The 21,478-nt window shown below is 32.4% G+C and overlaps 1 protein-coding gene across 5 annotated transcripts in view; it reads left to right on the forward strand.

Moving 5' to 3' along the window:
- Positions 1–21,478, forward strand: part of TRPC4 (transient receptor potential cation channel subfamily C member 4) — a 251,004-nt gene that overhangs the window by 184,318 nt on the left and 45,208 nt on the right. For 4 of the 5 annotated variants that reach the window (XM_074304858.1, XM_074304860.1, XM_074304859.1 and 1 more), the window contains one exon: positions 2,662–2,998. The exons of the other annotated variant lie outside the window; for it this stretch is intronic. In XM_074304858.1, coding sequence (XP_074160959.1) covers positions 2,662–2,998 — 337 coding nt within the window. The remainder of the gene's footprint in view (positions 1–2,661; positions 2,999–21,478) is intronic. 5 annotated transcript variants of the gene reach the window in all.

A 21,478-nucleotide genomic window follows, 5' to 3' on the forward strand; every position in this document is an offset into this window, starting at 1 on the left:
AGAGAACTTTCAGAAAAATGGTAACCGCTGTCATCCAGAAGTCATACTTTTTGGATTTGGCTTTGCTGATACATGACAAATTAGCCAAAAGCATTCTTTAATTGCTGTTACCAAGCCTGACAGAGAAAATTGGCAAGAAATATATTAGACAAAAAGCTCATCCTTTGAATAATACAGTTTAACTACCATTTAAGGCTTATAGGGCTTACTTGAATGGATGATTCATCAAGGTAATAAAGGGAGACCAGAGTAACCTAACAATCTAGGAATGTAGCATGATCTGGATTGAGACAAGTTTTGGGGATGCCTAATTTATTATGAATTCGTTTTGGTTTAATTTAATAAAATTCGATTGGGTAGTCACTAAGTTCTCACCACTATGTCATCCAATATGGAGAACACTAAAAATAGGCAGGACATATCACCTGGCACAATGCAGAGCATGTAATGGGCACTTGTTCTCTATCATAGGTGGGGGGAAAGCATGTAAAATTAACATATATTTGTATAAAGGAAAAATGGAATACAACCAATATCTACTATCATCTCTTTAGTTCAGATTCTTAACATACCACTCACAGGTTATTAAGCTTATTTTCTAACCAGTCTATTTATTTCAGGTACCTATACTTTAATCCACATACCTAATAAAAACACTTAAATGGCTTTTAGTTCTAGAGTCAAAGGTAGTTATTATTCAGTCATTTCACTTATGCTTGACTCCTTTTGAGTGTTCTCAGCATAAATACTAAAGTGGTTTGTCATATCCTTCTCTAGTTCTTTTTATAGATGAAGAAACTGAAGCAAAAAGGGTAAAGTAACCTGCCTAGGGTCACAACTAGGAAATGTCTAAGACCAGATTTGAACTCAGTTCTTCCTGACACCATGCCTGCAACTCTATCCATTGTGCCACATAGTTTTAATTCTGTCTCTGATACTTACTAGCTTTAAGATTTTGGCCAAATAATTTAAATTCACTGTACCTCATTTTCTTATTCATGAAAAGAGAAAATTAGATAACCAAGACACCTCTAGCTCTAGATTTTTGTCTAATTATGTGATCCTCATTAGGTTGATGGTAAAGACCAAATTCGTTTTCTTCATATTCAAGGATCTAAATGGTTTCAGTCCAACTTTACTTTCTTAATTTTATCTCCTAACACTATGAAAACCTACACAAATATTTATGAGGCAAAGTTCTCTGATCTTTCTGCCCTACAACATACCTTAGAATTTCTCATCATACATCTGCTCCCATCTTAGTTACAGGGGACGAAAGACTGACTCTGGAGGCAGAGGACCTAGATTAAAAACCTACATCTGAAGCTTAACAACTGTCTGATCTGGGGAAAAATCCTTTAGTCTCAGTTTTCTCTTATATAAAATGAGGGAATTAGGCTAGATTTGCATTTGGGATCCCTTCCAGATCTTACATTTATGAGACTAAGGCCATTCATGGAATATCTTTTTTGCTACACTTCTACTTATTTAAATATGCCCTTTTCCTAAAGTTCAGCTCAAATATTATCTTTAATCCTAAAATAATCCAGCTGGGAATGATTTGACTCTCCTATGCATCAATCAATAAATGAATAAATAACCATTTATTAAAGGATTACTGTGGGTAAGGTACTGTGACAAACATTGGAGATACAAATACTAAAAGCAAGAAAGCCTCTGTTACATTCTAATAGAAAAGAAATGAAATAAAACATATATAGGGAAATGGTTGTCATGGAGAAGTATATTAGTCTAGTCATAGAACAATTAATTGGTGGATGGAATTATAGAGCAATTAATTGATGTTTCTAGAAATTATAGCATCAATTGGATTTTTATTCAAAATTTTAAGAGAAGCATAATTTTGAAATTATTTATTAAACAAAATACAAAATATGAAAAAACAATATCAAAAAAGAAAAACGTAAAATGAAAATTAAAACAAAACAAAACAAAACATTGTCATGTGCCCAGCAGAATATCAGGGATGATTCAAAATATATACTAGCAGAATTATTATTCTACAGAATTTATATTTTTATATATGTCCATTTTTCCCTTGTTTCTTTGTAGATTATATATCAATTAGATTTCTATTTCCAGAGTAAGAAGATGGAAGGGCATATGTACCATGTCTGTTATGGCAGAATGATGGCTGAGGTGCTTTGTGATGAACCTAGACCTGACATAGGTATGGTTCATGCTCAATTAGGACTGCTGAACTACAGGTTCAGAGTTGAAGTACTAGGTCAGCCTGAATCATTTGCTACCTACCATTGCTCATTATCTTTATCTTTAGGAAAGTTTTAAGGCTCAGAGGTTAGGCAGCATGTCTGATACCACTTTATGTTCCTTTCAGCTTTATTTATGACAAATGAATATAAATTCCTTGAGACCATGATCTTTTTTTATTTGGTTTTTGTTTTGTCTTTTTATCTTGACTATCCAAAAGGAATACTTTGTGCAAATAGATAATTGTTCATTTTCATTTAGCTGAATTGAAAAAATATATTGCCACAAAAAGTAATAGTGTTTTAAGCTGCAAAGGACTTCTTGACTTTTGAGCTTGATCTAAGTGATGAGATAAAAGTTATTTCATATGATACCTACTTTTCTTTTTCCTTCTTTCTTTCCCTCTCTCCCTCTCTCCTTTTGTTTCAGTTTGTTGCCCAACCGAATTGTCAGCAGCTCCTTGCATCTCGATGGTATGATGAGTTCCCAGGTTGGAGAAGAAGACACTGGGCAGTGAAGATGTTGACATGCTTCATCATAGGACTTCTTTTCCCTGTCTTCTCTGTATGCTACCTGATAGCCCCTAAAAGTCCCCTTGGACTCTTCATCAGGAAACCATTTATCAAGTTTATCTGCCACACTGCATCCTATTTGACTTTTTTGTTCCTGCTGCTGCTTGCCTCTCAACATATTGACAGGTCAGACTTGAACAGGCAGGGGCCACCACCAACCATCGTCGAGTGGATGATATTACCGTGGGTCCTGGGTAAATGTATTACTCTAGAAAATATCCTGGAAATGTCTTACTATGTTTGCTCTGCTCAGGAATAATGTTCCAGTAATGTTTGGAGATTAAAAAAAAAAAAAGGCTTGAAGTAATATTTGGCCATTTTAGATCTAAATTCTATTATTATATTTCAGAACAAAGTAAAAAAAAAACCTGTAAGATTAACAGCTAATCATGAACATATTAGTTCTCTGTGCTGTAGTATACAAATTAACTCTTTCTATTTCCACATGGTATCTTGAAAATGTAAACTAAAGGATTAGGATTGCAAATTAGTATGTTTTCTTTTTTTAATTGGTAAGAAATTTCTGACTTAAAAAAAAATTTACCAATTCTAGGATCTAAGCAAGGTAATTAAACAAACTATATGCATTTTTAAAAACAGGACAAAATATTGCAAAAGGTTACAATGTAACCCCTAAAGTAAATCTATTCATTTGCTTTTTCAGTCAGATCCCCCATGAACCTTGTTTTAAATTAGAAACATCATAGTAATCAGTATCATTCTTCTTCCTTCCTTTGCCTCCCACACCCTCACCAATCTCCCTTACACTTTGTTTCCCAGCACCTTTAATTTTGAAACTGAAGCAACTCATGCTAAGGTAGAAAATTTAAAAATAGAAAATGAACACTTTGTTTTTTTCTTTCTTCTTGTTCATATAGCCACGATCAAAATTTATTTTTGTGATTATATTTTCTATAAAGGATACTAAGAAGTAGTGTTCCTTCTCAATATGGTTCTTTCTTGAAATCTTTCTAATATGCATGTTTTTCTTGTTTGGGAATTTTATTATTTAGAAAATAAGAGGTTAGCTTATTATTTTTATGTACTTTGGGACTTTTTCTAAGATGCTACTTGGAATGTATAAGATAGAGTAAAGGGGGGAAAGAAAGGTTATCTAGGTGAATCTCAATTCTTTCATTCAATTCACGATATCATTAACACTTTAATATGAGTCCTGTAGATGGAGAAAACACATTTGACAGGCAATTTGGAACATCCTTCATATAAAGGGACTTTTAAAGTAGGATATTCTTTTCTCTCTTGATATGTTTAAATGTGATTAAATTTGAAGATGGAAATAAGGACTGGGCAGTTTTCCAAGGCCCCTGTGAATCTAATAAATGCAATTCAGAATTTGCTTCTATGGATAAAGTAACTTATGTATTTCCATTTAAATTACACGTATTGGGGTTAAAATGTGTTTTAATATAAGATTTTTTTATGTCATTGAAATTCTATTAGAAAAAAGCACTACATTTTACTTCCCCAATATGATTTTTTTCCATATTACATAAATTTTAGATGTTATATATCTTAAAGAGCTATCCTTTATATTATTATGTATTTCCACAATATATTAGAGTGTAACACCTATGTACAATTTTATGCCATGAATCTGCACTATGTAGATAACTTGGCAGCCTACTAAATACTATTTTAGCAAAATATTACAAATATTGTGATATAAGAAATAATTTCATAGACAAAATCATCAATAAATCAAGTTCAAGTTTCTAGAAAGAAAGATTTACTTGTGAGAGTTTTAACAGAGGGAATTTATATTAAGCTCTTGAAGGTAATACAACCCCAAGTTACTAGTGACAAGAGAGATTTAATGTGACTGGATTCTTGTTCTTAGAAAGATGAGGGGCAGATAGGTAGCACAGTGGATAGAGCACCAGCCTTGAATTCCGGAGGGCCCGAGTTCATATCTAGTCTCAGACACTTAACACTTCCTAGCTCTGTGACCCTGGGCAAGTCACTTAGCCCCAGCCTCAAAAAAAAAAAAAAAAAAAAAAAAAAAAAGAAAAAGAAAAGAAAAAGAAAAAAAGAAAGATGACCATTGTCTCAGTCTTATACCATATATTCTTAGGGAAAATAGAAACTTTCTAAAATTATATCTCTAAGTTCTCAAGAATATTTTTAAAAACAAAGTAAAAAGGGGGAAGGATTGTTCATAATATAACAGTACTAAGTTTATTTATTTATTTCATAAATGAGATGTAATAACATATGGAAAAAAGTTAAGATGCTGAGTTCAAAGTTGCTCTACTCTCCACTTTTATAAAGTGAGTTTGTCATTTATGATCTAAATACTAGGGAAAATTAAAAAAAATAATATAGTGATATTCTCTGATTTGCAAAGTCCTACACTAATAAGTTCTATCAGTAGAGCATGTCCTGAGAACAGTTTCTAGCAAGAGAAGCAATGACTTTGTGGAAAAACATTAAATCCTATACAGTTAAATTTAGTATATCTTCACTTAGTTCTTGTGCAGATAAGACATTGGGCTAGGGATGTAGGATATATAAAAGATGACAAGCCATAACAACTGCCTTTCAGGTGCTTACAATTTAGAATGGAGTATTTAGCAAATTCAGAAAAAGACAGCTAAGTGAGATGAATAGAGCTCTGGCTCTTGAGTCAGAAAAACATTATTTAAAATCTTAACTAGCTGTGAGTCATTGGACAAGTCACTCAACCTTTGTCTGCCCCAGTTTCCTAATTTGTAAAATGGGGAATGATTATAGTACCTTTCTCCCAGGGTTGTTGTGAACATCAAATAAGATAACATTTTTAAAAGTTTAATATAGTATGTGGCACATAACAGGTACTATGTAGCTTCCTTCCTATAGTATGTCAGATTTTATATCTTTTAAAAAGAAACTAAACAACATTTGTTTCCATATTCACTCCTTTAATAACTAACACCACACATTTGGTGAATAGTTAGCAAGAACCAGCTATATAATCTAGGACCATGAGAATGGTTTGGTTGTTTGCTGTCCTTCACTCTCAAAGAGATGCAGAATGACATCATTATGCTAGAATAAAGTTAGTGTTTCTGACTGTGGCTGATCAGATCAATATGAGCTCATAATACTCTGCCACAGATGGAATGCAAATAATCTCTATGAACATTTGGGATGAATTATCTAACTTTGCACATCTTATATTTCTTCTGAATGAATTCAATTCTGCTTTGCTCAAAGAACACAGAATCTTCTCTGATGAGGGAATCTATGTTGTGAGGCCCTATGATTGTTTCTCCAATTTCATACAATCAATTCTAAAATTCTTAAGAGAGACTTGGAAAATGTCCTTGTTTCACTTTTTCTGACTACCTTGTGAATGTTTGCCCTGTGTGAGTATATAAAATATGTTTTAAGAAAGTGTATATTTGGCATTTGAATAATGTGGCCAGCCCAGCAGAGTTGGGTTCTACAGTGGAGTTGAAATTTTTGAGAGTTTAGTTTGAGAAAGCACCTAATATCCAACTGGGTGATCTTCAGAATCTTCCTAAGATTCAAATGGAGCTATTTAGTTTCCTAATATGGCACTGGTTTATTTAATTCAATTCTATATTATGTATGCATATATATATATATATATTATTCTATAAACATCTGATTCAATTAAACTCAATAAATATTAATTGAATGCCTATTTTATAAAAAGTTGTATGTTAGATGCTAGGGATAAAAAATATAATACAGCCCTTTCTATCAATAAAATTACAATCTATTGAGGATTAGGGACATGTAAACAAATAATTATATCTTGAAGGGTAATGAAAAATGGCAAAGCAGAGGTCCAGGCAAAGTACTATGAGAAATCAAAGTGATGGTACTAAGAATCATTGTATTGGAAATCAAAATTGTTTACTAAGACTATATTAAAAGATCATCATCATGATCATTATTATCATCATTGTATCTAATGATTGTACAGCAGCATTATATGAGAGAAATTATACTAAGCTCTTTGCAATTATGTCATTTGGTCACCACAATGACTCTGGGAAATGAGTACTATTATTTCCTTCATTTTACAGATGAGGGTACTGTGACATATAGAAATTAAATGACTTGCTTAGGCTCACATAGCTAGTAAGTGACATATCATCCAAAGCATACTAAATTTCCTTAATATTCTAACATCAGTCTACCTTTTATTAAAATCAGTAATCTCTTCTTGAACTTATATTTTAAGCAGTATGGGCTCTTGGGAAGAGAAAGTCCTTAAGTTTACTGCCAACTGGATAAAGTATCCCTTTAAAAATTGTTCTATATTTACTTTTGTAAACCATAAAGGGATCTTCCCTTAAGCCTAGCATACTGAATTTTGCACAAAAAAAAATTCATGTTCATTTCATCTTTACCCTTCAATGATTCGATACAAACAAAATTTTCATTTCTTCTTTCACACAAAAATTCATTTTTTTTTTCCAGAATGAAATTGTTATCAAGTTTGTCCTAACATACTAGCTCTCCTATCCCATCAATCATTTTAGTTGATCTTCTCTTCATCTTTTCCATTTTTAAAGCCCCTGTTGAATTCCAGAGTCCCAAACTATTAGAATTTACTATTTGGAGCAGCCTGAGATTTTGCTTAAAGATAGAATGTGATCTTTAAAGTCTTGTTATATTTTATACTATTGAGTTATATTAATCTCATATTTTCAATAACTTTTAATGTTCTCTTTTGTTATTGAAGCTTATCTTCTGTTAGATTTAAGCAGTTATTTTAAAAATACTACATATTTTCCCTCTAAATTAATTCATTTACAAAGACTTTCAATTGCTATTTTCCTACCTCCTCACAGACCCTTCAATATCTCTCTGCATTCTCTCTCTGTCAGAATAAATGTAATATTACAAGTCAAACTGACCCATAGAAGCATTAAAGCTTTATTAGTTTTCAGCATTATTAGCACAGAGTTCTAAACTGAATTAGCTACCAAGAGATAATAGGTCAGAGTGACACATACATATTTTAAGAGCCTTAGGAGAAAGAAGTCTTCCTTTTCATGTTTTGTTTATATAGCACAGAGACTGAAGATATATTGCACATTTCTTGAAAGTGGGAAAACTACATCTTAATTATAGAAGTAGGTTTCTCTAAGTTGTATTTCCTTTGGTTCTGGGGTGACAAATCAAACAGCTTTCTTTGCATATAAAAATGCAAATGCCTTGGAATGTGGGCAGCCTAAAACATGGTATTTTTTGTTTTGTTTTGTTTGGATTTTGCCCCATATAAAAATCAATAAAAGTACATTTAAAACATTCAAATGATTTTTCTGGCTTGTTTAGTGTATAAAACAAATCATACATATAGATAAAATCCAGATGCAAATTTGGCCCAATAACCAAATAGATTCTCCTTCCTTCTCTTACCTCTGAAGTTTCTACCTAGTTTAAATGACTGCTCTTCAATGAGGTCTTTCCTAACTTTCCCTTTAGTCCTCTCCCAAAATACCTCCCCCACACCAAGCAACCTGGACCTCACCTAGAATTTTATGCTTTGTTAGGAGCTCTTAAAGGGGCAGACCTTATAAAGTTGTCATCAGAGTTAGGAAGACTGGGATTCAATCAATGTGAGCTATGTTATTGGTTGCATGACATTGAGCAAGCCACTGAATATCTTTGTAAATTCTCTGACACTAGAAATTGTAAATCTACATTCCTATAGGGAGATTTGTTATTTGTGGTTATATATACCAGTGAAACATTAGATCTTATCTTTTAAAAATTACATATATTTTAAACAATCTATTATCTACATCCCTTTCTTAATGCTATAATGATGTAATCCCCTAGATGAATATAGCTATCTCCTTTTTCTCTGGGATGATTCATTCATCCAATCTGTTAACATTCCAGTAAATCTGGATTCCCCAGAGATGGAACACTATCATTTTATTTCTATTCAAACTCTCTCAGGTTCCTAGGAGAGTAGTCCATCTATATGTATGTGTTTATATGGGGGTCTAGGGTGGGTAGGGAAAAATACTATGACCCTGGTTTGTTAACCAAAGGGTGTTCTTAATAGTGAGAATCGTGTGGCATTTTTGTGATTTGGCCCTTATGTAATACAAGCATTACTAGAAAATAGTATTGTTTGGGTTAATAATATGCAATGTGCTCAAACATTGAATATACAGAGGAGCTTGGGAAATTAAAAAAAAAAAAAGAAATAGATGGAGGAAAAAAAGAAATGTGAAATAATATAATTAGTTAAGGAAATCAATCTGACTTATAATTAATAGATGATTTTAATGGCAATCTTAATAGGAAACAAAAATAACTTAAAATTTATAAATTTAGAATTTGTACTTAGAGCTATAAAGGTTAAAACAATAAGAAAAATCATTAGGAAATTATCTGGGAAAGAAAGGGGTGAAAATATGCCCCTTTGGATACCATTGACTATACCATTGCTTTTGGTCCTGGTGGCAACTTCCCAAGGAAGGGAATGACCCTATAGTTAGGAATTGGAAGTTCCTTGAGACCACATTTTCTATAGCTATGACTTATTGTTGTTATTTAGTCATTTCATTCATGCCTGAATTTTTGTGAACCCTGTGGATTTTTGTTCATGGGATTTTTATGGAAAGAATACTGGAGTGGTTTGTCCTTTTCTCTTCCTGTGACAGAGTTTAAGTAAATTATTCAAGTTCACACAGGTAAAAAGTTCCTAAGGTAACATTTGAACTCAGATCCTCCTGACAGGAAGCCTAGTATTCTGTGCCATCTAGTTGTCTCACAGCCAAGGCTTAGTCCAATGCTAATATTTAATACACACAATGTTGATATAGAAATTATTTTCAAGATTTTGCAGATTTTCCAGAGTTACTTTCAATCCATATAAACTCCCCAGTTAACCCATTTTCTTTATTATCTATAAAGGAAGTTCTCCATAAATTAGTTCTATTAACTACATGTGTGATTGACATTGGTAAGAGGATTTCAAAATTATGGTTCCTTTTTGTTTCATTTTTATTAGTAAACAGATTTTGTGATTAAGTATGTTGTTATCTCTAGAACAGGGTCCTTGCTCTTGATTCCATCCATGTAACATCATAATAGATTAACAACTTAAAGTGAAAATATTTCATAGCCCATCTCTAATTCATTAGGTTAAAATAGTAATAACTCTTCTGAGAGAATAATATTTTTGATTTAGGAAGCTGGTTGACTCATTCTTTCTGAAAGGTTATAAAGACCAATTATGATTTTTATATGTAACATTTCTACTAGTTATACTGACAGACTAGAATAGACTTGCTATGTCATTGTACTGGAAAAATATAACTAATGTCATAAGGTTACATATTAAAATAGCAACATGATATCAGTCAAAAAAACCCACTATTGAACATCATGATGGGTTTTAATTTTTACTTTAAAAACTCACTCGTTGGGAAATCATAGGCAAGCCACTTAACCCCTTGCAACCTTATTTCCCTCCTTTGCCATGTGGGAATAATAGTGCTCAAAGGAACTGTCTTACAATCTATAGAGAAGATCAAATGAAATGGCATATATACTTTTCAAGCCTTAAAGTGACATATAAATGATAGCTATTATTATTTTGGGAGGTTTTGTTCTTGATATTTTTCTGTGACAAATGAAATTATGGTTACCAAGTGGAAGATCGGGATAACAGAATTATAGGATCATGAATCTGAGCTGGAAGGGATCTTATCATCCTTCTATTCCAAGCCACATACCAAACAGTCTCCACCATGCCACACCCAATACCTGATCATCTAGCCTCTCCTTTAAGATCACTTAGAAGGTGGAACCTATTACCACTTTTGGGTAGTTCTAGTTGTTCATTAGATTATGACCTCTTTCAGAGTGAAGGCTTGCTTTTGTCTCATTTTGTATGCCCAGAACTTCTCATTGTGGCTGAGAAATAGTACTGACAGAGGAAACTTTCCCTGACAATAAGCCTATATTGGCTTTTTTAACCAATCCACCCATTGTTCCCAGTTTTATCTACATGGACAGACAGAAAATACTTCTGATTACTGATCAACATTATAGCCTTTCAAATACTTGAAGACACTGTTGTCATACACCACAGAATTGCCTACCCTTAGTCTTTTAGTCTATGAATTAAACTAACCCTGTCCTTTGAACTCATCCTCATGTAATCTCTTCATATAATATCTCTTAAGTTTCTTATCTATACTTATATAGCCAGCACATTGAAACAGGCCCTTATAAACTTATGCCTGGAATATTGCCATAAACATGAAGTCTCTATCTATTCCACGTACATCAAATTATATCAAAGTGATTTTCCTAAGATGAAGATCTGATGATGTTGTATTTTGATTCAATAAACTCAAGGGGATTCTCTAAGATATTATATAAAATCTTCTGGGTTTTTTTGCTTTTAAAGTCATCCCAACACGGCCACTTTTTCACACTTTATTTCCTTCTGCATGTTTTTTGATCTAGCAAAATTGGCTTTCTTACTTTTCCTCAGAATATATGACACTTGTTTCCCAGTCCTGTGTTTTTTCATTGGCTGTTTCATATGCCTGGAATGCCCTCTCTCTTCAACTATTCCTCCTGGTACCCTGATACCTTCACTGAAGACTCAAGTCAGATTGGGCTTTTCGAAAGAGACCCACTTATATTCCTTCCCTCTGAAATTACCTTTTATTTATCATGAATAAATTGTTTATGTGCATTGTTATTTACAAGTTGTCTCTCCACTAGAACGTGAGCTCCTTGAGGACAGGATCCATATTTCTGGCCTTCTTTGTGTTTCTGGTGGTTAGAACAATTTCTGGCAAATTAAGAAATGCTTCTTGATAGACTGGTAGATATTAATTCAGTTCCCTTAATCATCCTAATTACTATCCTCTTGACATTTTTCAGTTTTTCAAATGGGCTGTGCAGTAGATAGAGTCTGGTTGTAGAATAAGGAAGGTCTGAGTTCAAATTTGACTTCAGATACTTGATAGCTGTGTGATATTGGACAAGACAATCAACTTTTCTCTCTTGGTCTCAACTGTAAAATGATGCTAATAATAGCACTTATTTCCAAGGGTAGTTGTTAAAATTAAATAAAATAATGCTTGTAAAAACATATTCAATACAATACCTGATGAAGAGTAGGTACTGATAAATATGCTACTTTTCATCATCAGTATCTTTACTGATTGTGGTACCATTAAGTTCTACTACTGCTGAGTTCTGATATTGGCAGAGTTCAATGGGACTATCACTTCCCTGTTACTGGGAGGTATGCTTCATTTAGTGTAGCCCAAGATCATATTAGCTCTAGAGGTACTCAATTACATTGCTGGAACATTTTGAATTTCAGTCACAGTTTTTTTAGTTTTTTTTTTTTAATTTTTACACCATATTTATTTTTGTTATCATAGCTTTTTATTTACAAAACATATGCATGGGTAATTTTTCAACACTGACCCTTTCAAAATCTTCTGTTCCAAATTTTTCCCTCCTTCCCCCCCATCTCCTCTTCTAAAAGGCAGGTAATCCAAGTATATGTTAAAGTATATGTTAAATCTAGTATATGTAAACATATTTATACAGTTATCTTGCCGAACAAGAAAAATCAGATCTAGAAAAGAAAGAAAAAAAAACTTGAGAAGGAAAACAAAAATGCAAGCAAACAATAACAGAAACAGTAAAAGTGCTATGTTGTGGCCCACACTCATTTCCCATAGTTCTCTCTCTGGGTGTATATGGCTCTCTTCAATAAAGAACAATTGGAATTGGTTTGAATCATTTCATTATTGAAGAGAGCCACATCTATCAGAATTGATCATCATATAGTCTTTTTGTTGCCGTGTATAATGATCTCATTTCACTTAACATCATTTTATGAAAATCTCTCCAGGCCTCTCTGAAATCATACTGTTGGTAATTTTTTAGGGAACAATAACAATTTCTTAACATTCATATACTACAATGTATTTAGCCATTCTCCAATTGCGGACATTCATTCATCAATCAGTTCAAATTTAAGAGGTAACCAGCTGAACAAGGAATGGAATGGTGGGACTGGAGTCAGGATGATTTTAATTCAAATCTTTCCTCAGACATTTACTAACTGTGAAAACCTGAGAAAGTCATTGGATCTCTGTCTGCCTCAGTTTCTTCAACTTTAAAATGGGGGTAATGATAGCACCTACTTCATAGGGTTGTTGTAAGATCAAATGAGGTAATATTTATAAAAGGTCACTTAGCACAGTGCCTGGTACATATTTGATATTTAATAATTACTTATTCCCATCCCATTTCCTTTCCAATCCATTAAAACCCTTCAATCTTCTTTCCAGAAAAAAAAAAAACATATCTCTCTAACCATGCTGTACATATTTTGAAATTATGAAGTTGACTTTACATTTATTCCAATTGGATTTCATCTTCTTAGTTTCATAGACTTTCAAGATCCCTCTAGATCCTGACTCTGTTGTTCAATATATAAGCTACCCCTTCATTTTTTTATCTTCTACAAATTTAATGAGCATTTTTTATTTATTGCTTTCAACAGTTCATTAATAAAAAACATTTAAAAGTATAGGATCAAATCTGGATCTGTAAGTTTCTTTCTCCACTAAAAGTTTCCTATTAACCTGACATTGAACCATTAGTAGCTTCTGAGTGCAGCATCCAACTATTTATGAATCCATCTTAATGTATCATCATCTAGCCCATATCTTTTTTTTTTTTTAAATTGAGACAATTAGGGTTAAGTGACTTGCCCAGGGTCTCACAGCTAGGAAGTGTTAATTGTCTGAGACCAGATTTGAACTCAGGTCCTCCTTTCTTCAGGACTGGTACCCTATCCACTGTGTCACCTAACTGACCCTAGCCCATATCTTTCCATCTTCTTCCCAATAATGGTACAAATAACTATAAAAATCTGCTGAAAATTAGATACTCTGTCTCATATATTCCTTTCCTCCATCAGTTTCATGATTTTATTTAAAAAATAAATGAGATTATAATGCTGTGACAAGTTTCTGATGAAACTGAATTGGTTCTTTGTAGTGCATACTTACCTTTTTGATGTTTATCAACCATCTCTTTAATTATTGCTTCCAGAAAATTTCCGGGAACTGAAGACAAGTTCATTATCCTATAATTGCAGAAACAATTTCCTTTCACATTTATTAAACATTGGATTGTTTGTCCACTATCTTATGGTGCCTCTGTAGTTTTCTACAATTTTTCAAACGCTATTTTTTTCATATATGTACATATCATTTCTACAAAATGTCTTGAATTCATCAAGGCAATCAGGACAACTAATTATTCCCTTTCAATCTCTTTCATTATTGTTGGCATTTGTTCTTAAGTTATTTTCAGTTATCTTCAACATTTGGGGTTTTCTTGGCAAAGATACCAGAGTAGTTTGACTTTCCTTCTCCAGCTCATTTTACAGATGAGGCAACCAAGGACAATGGGATTAAATGACCCTGGGTCACACAGATAGTAAATATCTAAGATCAGATTTAAACTCAGGAAAATTTACTCTTCCTGACTTCAGGCTTACCACTCTATCTGCTGTGCCAACTAACTGCATTTTGGGCATTAATCTCCTCATTAATCATTTTCATTCAGTCATTTCAGGTACAAATGTCTATGGGGGGGGGGGAAGAAAACAGAAGTAAAAAAAATGAGTTGCTTCACTTTCTCTCTTTTGTGAATTACCATTAACCTAGTAGAAATATCATACTTATCCTTTACTACTCCTTTTTTTTTCTCTCTCAACCTAACTTTTAAATAAGGTTTTGCTATTCTTATCTTCACCTATTCTTTGTATCTTCCAAATCTCATTCTTATAGATATCTTTCTTCTACCTGGCCCATCTTCCCATGTAATATTTACTACATTTAATCCTTTCTATTTTTCCAGAATCACTTGAAAGCTTTCCCAAAATATACAGTACATGACAGACTGTGAAGATTTTCTCAACAATTCTATCACAAATCACAAATTGTAAAAAGACATGAGCATCCCAAGCTCCTTCAAGACTCTCATTACTTCTATCACAATATTGAGTAAAAATCAAATCCAGGACACAATTACATACATCCCTGTAGTTGGTTCTATTATCTTCTGAGATTATAATTATCATTTTGATAATTTAAGAAGTCATTAACAGCTTTGAGGTTGAGACAGAGAGAGACAGAGAGATAGAGACAAAGAGAAAGAGAGAGACAGACACGGAGACAGAAAGACAGAGGTAATGAGAGAAACAGAGAGAAAGAGAGAAAGATAGGTACAGATACAGATACAGTAACACATGTATATACAATTATTTCCATTTCAGAACATCTGGGCATCTATTTTGGAATTGGAGTGAAATGAAATGCTTTTATTTCCCAAATGACTCAACAAAACCAAGTTTACTTAACCATATCAGGGGAAGGATTTGCAGGGAAATGAAAGAATATTATTGAGGATGCACCCTTGATTCACCTAAGTATAATTTTTGGGATGGTAGTTATTCTCTTGAACTGAAGTCATAAGCTTGAGGGAGGAGCTCTGGCCCCTCATATTCTCACTTTTTTGTATTTATTTCACCAGAATGTTTTATCAGTGACTTCAGCCTTTAATAACCTAAGCCAATTAAATCTTGATAATAGTTTTCTTTCTCTTTAAGGAAAAAAACAAAACAAAACTAGCTTAAACTGCAAAGATCTTGGGCTTCTAGACCTTTCCATCTTAGCTGCATTAGAACTTTATCTATGCTGTTCAAATTCATCTCCTATTTCTTCTCATTTAGAATCCAGAAATAGAGAGCAATCACTTTAATCAAAAAAGCATTTAGGTAGAATCTTTTCTCCCTGTTGTAGTACTAAACACTGACATAAACCATGCAAATTCAAAGAATGGATAAGCTTTACTTTGAATGACATGACATTTAAACTGGAGAAGATAACAAATTCATTTATATATATACATATATATATATATAGATAGATAGATAGATAGATAGATAGATAGATAGATAGATAGATAGATATAGATATAGATATAGATATATGTCTACATATCTATATCTATACATCTATATATATATATATATATAAAATGAATGTAAAAATAATAAATACAAGGTACTTAAGGAAACAGGGCCCTAGTATTTGAAGGAATCAACAAAATTTTCCTAGGGTCAGCAGTGCTTTAGCTGTGTTTTGATGGAAAAGAGAGATTCTTGGAAATGGAGGAAAAATGGGAAGATATAAAAGGAATGGTAGTGGTTACTACAAAGATATATAGATGGGAGAAATACAAGGAAGGTCAATTTAACTGGCTCAATGCTTTACTATTGAAAGAATGAGACCAGGTTCAAATCAATCATTTGGGGCTTGGATAACTGCTTGTTAGGTGGCTGCAGATTATGTTTAGGAAATAAAGCTGAACAATTTGCTTTTTGTGAGTAGAGGAATTAAGTCAGAGTAATTCTTTGTAAACTTTTTTCTTTTCAAAAGGGAAAAGAAAATATAAAAGTACTTACACATTTCTCCACGTAAATAAACAAAAAAATCACTTAAATCCTCATAAATACTAAATATTTATTAAATAGAATTGAATCAGGTGGAAATTTGATATTTTCACTATGAAAAAGGTTCTTCTCCAACCATTAATTACCATTTTTCCATCTGCAGAAATAGTCCAGCTGAGCCTATGTTTTCATGGGAATATTGAAATGATAGGAAATCTGTGACAGCAATCTCAGAAAGAATGCTTTATTACAACATTGCCATCAAAGTGGTGGGAGGTACATTCTTGGATTTTGCATCAAATCATTTAAATATCAGTCAGAATGAATTTGCAGGAAGATAAATTTCAAGTGACTCAGAAGTCTTCATTTCATATTTATTACTAAAACTGAGATGGCATTCTTATTTCTCACATTTTTTTTTTTAAATTCAGTTATCTAATTATGAAATGATTTGCACTGATGGTTGCCTAGATACTTTTCTCCAGAGGTAGAAGTGTTAGTATCATAAATTAAGAATTTCAGGTTTTGGTAAGACCTAATAACAAATGGTTACTTGCATAGTAGAATGAGCTTTGGCTAGGAAAAGTTTGGTTCAAACACTGCCTAGATGACATTGTCATTTAATTTCTTGGGCCTTCAGGTTCCTTAAATTTTAAGTAAGTTGGAAGAGATAATTTCTGTGGTCCCTTTTACCTCTACTTCTATGAACTTCTGTTTAATCACTCTTTTTACCTCTGACATGATCCCTTTTCTGTCAATCCAATAAATGTTGAGTTCTTATTATATTATTTACACTGTATTAAGCACCAGCGGATGAAGTTGTTTCAACAGTCTCTTCAAATGGAAATGAAATATTTCTCAGGATTTCCTTCAATTCACTAATATAGATTTTTCAGTAGGAAAATAGTTTCTAAGTTTTCATGGATCTAGCACAACTGTGTAGCATAGTTCTGTGTTAGACAACTTTCAAGGCTGTACCCTCCCCCACAGTATACCTCAAAATACTAAAAGACCCATCATAGGGGAAAAGATAATTTTCTTTCTTGTCAATGAAAAAGTTGTTTTTTATTTTTGGTCTACTTATGTTTTCTTTTTGTCTTAATTCAGTGTGAATAAGAGAGTGAAAAGCCAAGCTGAGAATTATGTTTCAGTTTCAGATTTCTCACATGAAATTAAGGGAACTATTTTTTGAATGGCACATTTACAGCCTGCTCTCTCACCAAGCATGCTTTTATTTTCATAGTTAACCATGACAATATGTGATGAAAATGAAAATAACACAGAGTAAAAAGCCCATTATGGGTAAGGTAGGAAATAAATATTAAAAACAGCCCAGTATCAACAATAACTGTTTAGAAGCAAAAAAGTTCTTTCATTAGACAATATTTTTGTTCTTTTTATTATTAACATTTGACATCATTGTTTTCAACTGGGCCTAACTCCAAACTTTAGGTTATAAACAGTTATAAATCATAGGAATCAGTTTATAGAACATTACTACTAAGGGGATAGTGGAATAATATATAAACCCTTCCTTTCTCTCCTATTATCTGGTTGTCAGAATAAGCTTCCTTTTATACTACTTCCTCATTTTGTATGAATTTGTTGAAGCTACTTTCTTTCTCCAGTTCCTTATATCAATTAAATCACAGGACTTTTTCCATCTTTGTTTGGGAGATATGCAATCTAGATGCATTCTTCAATATTCCTCTAATATCATCATTCTTTTTTTTCTCAATAGTACTTTATTTTTTCAAATACATGTAAAAATCTTTTTCAACATTCATTTTTAAAAACTTGTTCCATATTTTTCTCCCTCCTTCCTTACCTCCCCCTCATCAAGACAGCAAGCAATCTGATATGTTAAATATGTGCTACCCTTTTAAATATATTTCCATATTTGTCATGCTGTACAATAAAAAGAATACCAAAAGGGGAAAAATATGAAAAACAAAAAAAGCAAAAATGCTATGATTTAATCCACATTCAGCCTTCATAAGTACTTTTTCTGGATGTGATGGGTATTTTTCATCCAACTCTATTAGAATTGCCTTGATTCATTGCTTCATTGAGAAGATCCAAGTCCATCCCAGTTGATCATCACATAATCTTGTTCTTACTGTGTATAATGTTCTCCTGGTTCTTCCCACTTCACTCAGTATCAGTTAATGTAAGTCTTTCCAGGGTTTCTGAAATCAGCCTGCTTTTTTCTTATGGAACAATAAAATTACATTACATCCTTCTATTCCCCAAATGATGGGCATTTATTCCATTTCCAATTTATTGTCTTACAAAAACAAGCTGTCACAAACATTTTTGTATATGTGGGTCCTTTTCCATATTTTATTATCTCTTTGGGATATACGCCCAGTAATAATCTCATTCGTTTTAAGTTTTAAGACTTCCTAAAGAGAAAGCCATAGTAATTTGTCCATAGTGGGTTCTCCATGACTATGTATTGAGTGAATATAGTCAGAGTAGGAAAAAAGCAAACTCTTTAGCACTATGTGTGAAGTTATAGGCTAAAGAAACCTGAATTTAATCTGAAAGTCCACTTTTTATTCCTACTCTTCCATGTACCAAGTATTTAACTTTAGGCAAGATCTTCAGTTTGCTCTTCTGTAAAATAAAGGGATTTGGGTTATACATTGTATAAAGTCCCTCCCTAGCACCAAATCCTGAATTCCCATGATTCACCATCACTGATATTCACGCTTCATTACCATCTGACAATACATGATGGTCAATCATGCCATTTGAATTGGAGTCTCATATTTGATGAAGGAAAGATGAAAAAATCTTTGAAACAACAGTGTTTAGAAATATTATTCAAAGCCAAATTAAATATTCAACTGTATGAGTATTCAGCCTGAATGCCCCTCCTCTCTTTCTCTTTGCATTACTCCTATAGGTTAGAATTGAGATAAGGTGATAGTGTTTAGAGTGCAAAGGAGGACTCATATTACATACAAGCTCTTATCTATTAATTCCAAAGGCAGAATTTTATTTCTGCCTATAATTTTCAATATTAGATTTGCTAATTATCAGTGAATCACAGAATCATCGATTCTATGATATCTAGGCCTCTCCAAATAATGGAATCCTTTCTAATAATTCCTAACAAATGGTCATCTAGCTTCTACTCTAATATTCCTAGTGACATGACCAAACTATTGTATCCGGACAGTCCTAATTACTAAAGCATCTTCTTTATATGTCTTTATATCTATATTTACATCTTTTCTTTATCTCTTGTTATGCATATTACACATATGCATTTTTCTCTTTAATTTACTCTTTGTATTGACTTCTGGAACAAGATAGAAATATCTTCTGCATGACTGTTCTTTGAAGTATTATAGTCTTTGCCCACTTGTAGTCAATTTTATTTTTTGAGAAGAGATAAGTATCGAGATAAGAGAAAAATTACTGATATTTAGTTTTAAATTAATTATTATATTTATATTTGATTATTACTATTTCTGAGATTAATGAAATTTGCAATACTTCAAACAAAAAATAAGGAGGCCAGACCTTAAAGATCTGTGTCCAAGGGAGCTGAAAAAAAATTACTTGTCTTTTTTATCCAAGGCACAGAATTGAAAGTCAGGAGACTTCATTATCATTATTATCTTCATTGTCATTACTAGCATTTAGATAGGAAGTTAAGATTTGCAAAATATTTTATTTACATTATATTATTTATCATATTGATTTTATTTACTGTCTCCATTTAGCATCTTGAGTACTTCTCCTCACTTTAGTTTCCTAGTGATTAAAAAGAGGAAGTACCTTCAAAAATCATATTTAAAAGCATGAATTTTCCCTGAAATATCAAGTAATTAGTTATAGACCATTGAGGCATCAGTTTGTGAAATGATATGCTACTAACCCCTCATATTTCAATCATATTAATCACATATAATCCTGTGTTAATACCTCAAGTATCTCCTGATTCAGATTTTTTTTACATTTATCTATATGTTTCTTTATAACTTTCCTCATCCATTTCCACAAACTAATAGATGAAATAGAAAATCTATATGCTGTTTAAAGTTTACTCAAAAATTACTTGTATAGAAGAAAAACAGCACTTCATCTTTTCAATGATTTTGACAGAAATATACAATTTCTTATCCATATTTGGTCCATTAAAAAGAAATATGTTACTTTCCTTGGATATGTTCATTTAATCTACTGTTGGAAATAGGAAATTTTGTTGAATTGATATATGTTTTTTGGGCATAAAATGATTCAAAACAAAAAATTGTTTTCCCATGATATTATTTGTATATAAGAATAAAAGAGAAAGCCATATATAACTAACATTAAATAGCAAAGGATTCAGTATGTGTGTGTATATGTTGAAGTGATGTTAAATACTACATAAAGTGATAATATTAGATAAAATATGAACTTATTTTGAAGAACATAACATTTTAAGATTAAATAGAGTAATAGAGCAGAGTGATTTGATTTGCACCATAAAGAAATTGTGTCAGAAACATCAATCATAGGTTACAAAGGTTTGCTATTTATTATGTGAAATAGCTCATGTCCTTAACCAACTAAGACTAAGCAAGGCAGAGTTAGGTGATTAAGCAATATGGGAAATAACTTTAAAGTCTCAGGGAGCAAGAAGAAAAGGGGCAGTAAGGGAAGGAGCCAGAAAAGAGTTTGGTTATTCAAAGAAGGTCTCAAAGGTTGAAGACAGGATGGATAGATTAACAATGCACCCCACTTTTATAGTCTGGGAAAATTGACCTGAGTATGAGTGATAACAGGAATAATATAGGCTCCTTTTAACAATTCCTGATATCCGATCAAAAGTTGGTTTAGAGTTAACATCATTTGTCTTATGTGTCTGCATATGTTTATATTTATATATTTTATATATGAAAACAGGAGGAGAGAGTCAGAGAGACAGAGACAGAGATTGGGGGGATGGGAGAGGGAAAGAGAGAATGAGAAAAAAAATGTTATGGCCAGATTCATATCTAGAAGCATTGGAATGTCTATCATAATGTCTGTTGTGGTTGATTCAGTTTGAAGGTAAGAAAATAGAATAGAGATATTTGAGAACAGATTCATACCTTCCATTCATCATGAGAAACGTATTCGTTTTGTCTTTTCAGATCCTTTTAGGAACTGTTCACTGCTATCAGTT

The sequence above is a fragment of the Sminthopsis crassicaudata genome, chromosome 3, assembly GCF_048593235.1.
Source record: "Sminthopsis crassicaudata isolate SCR6 chromosome 3, ASM4859323v1, whole genome shotgun sequence".
In the NCBI taxonomy this organism is placed as follows: Eukaryota; Metazoa; Chordata; class Mammalia; order Dasyuromorphia; family Dasyuridae; genus Sminthopsis; species Sminthopsis crassicaudata.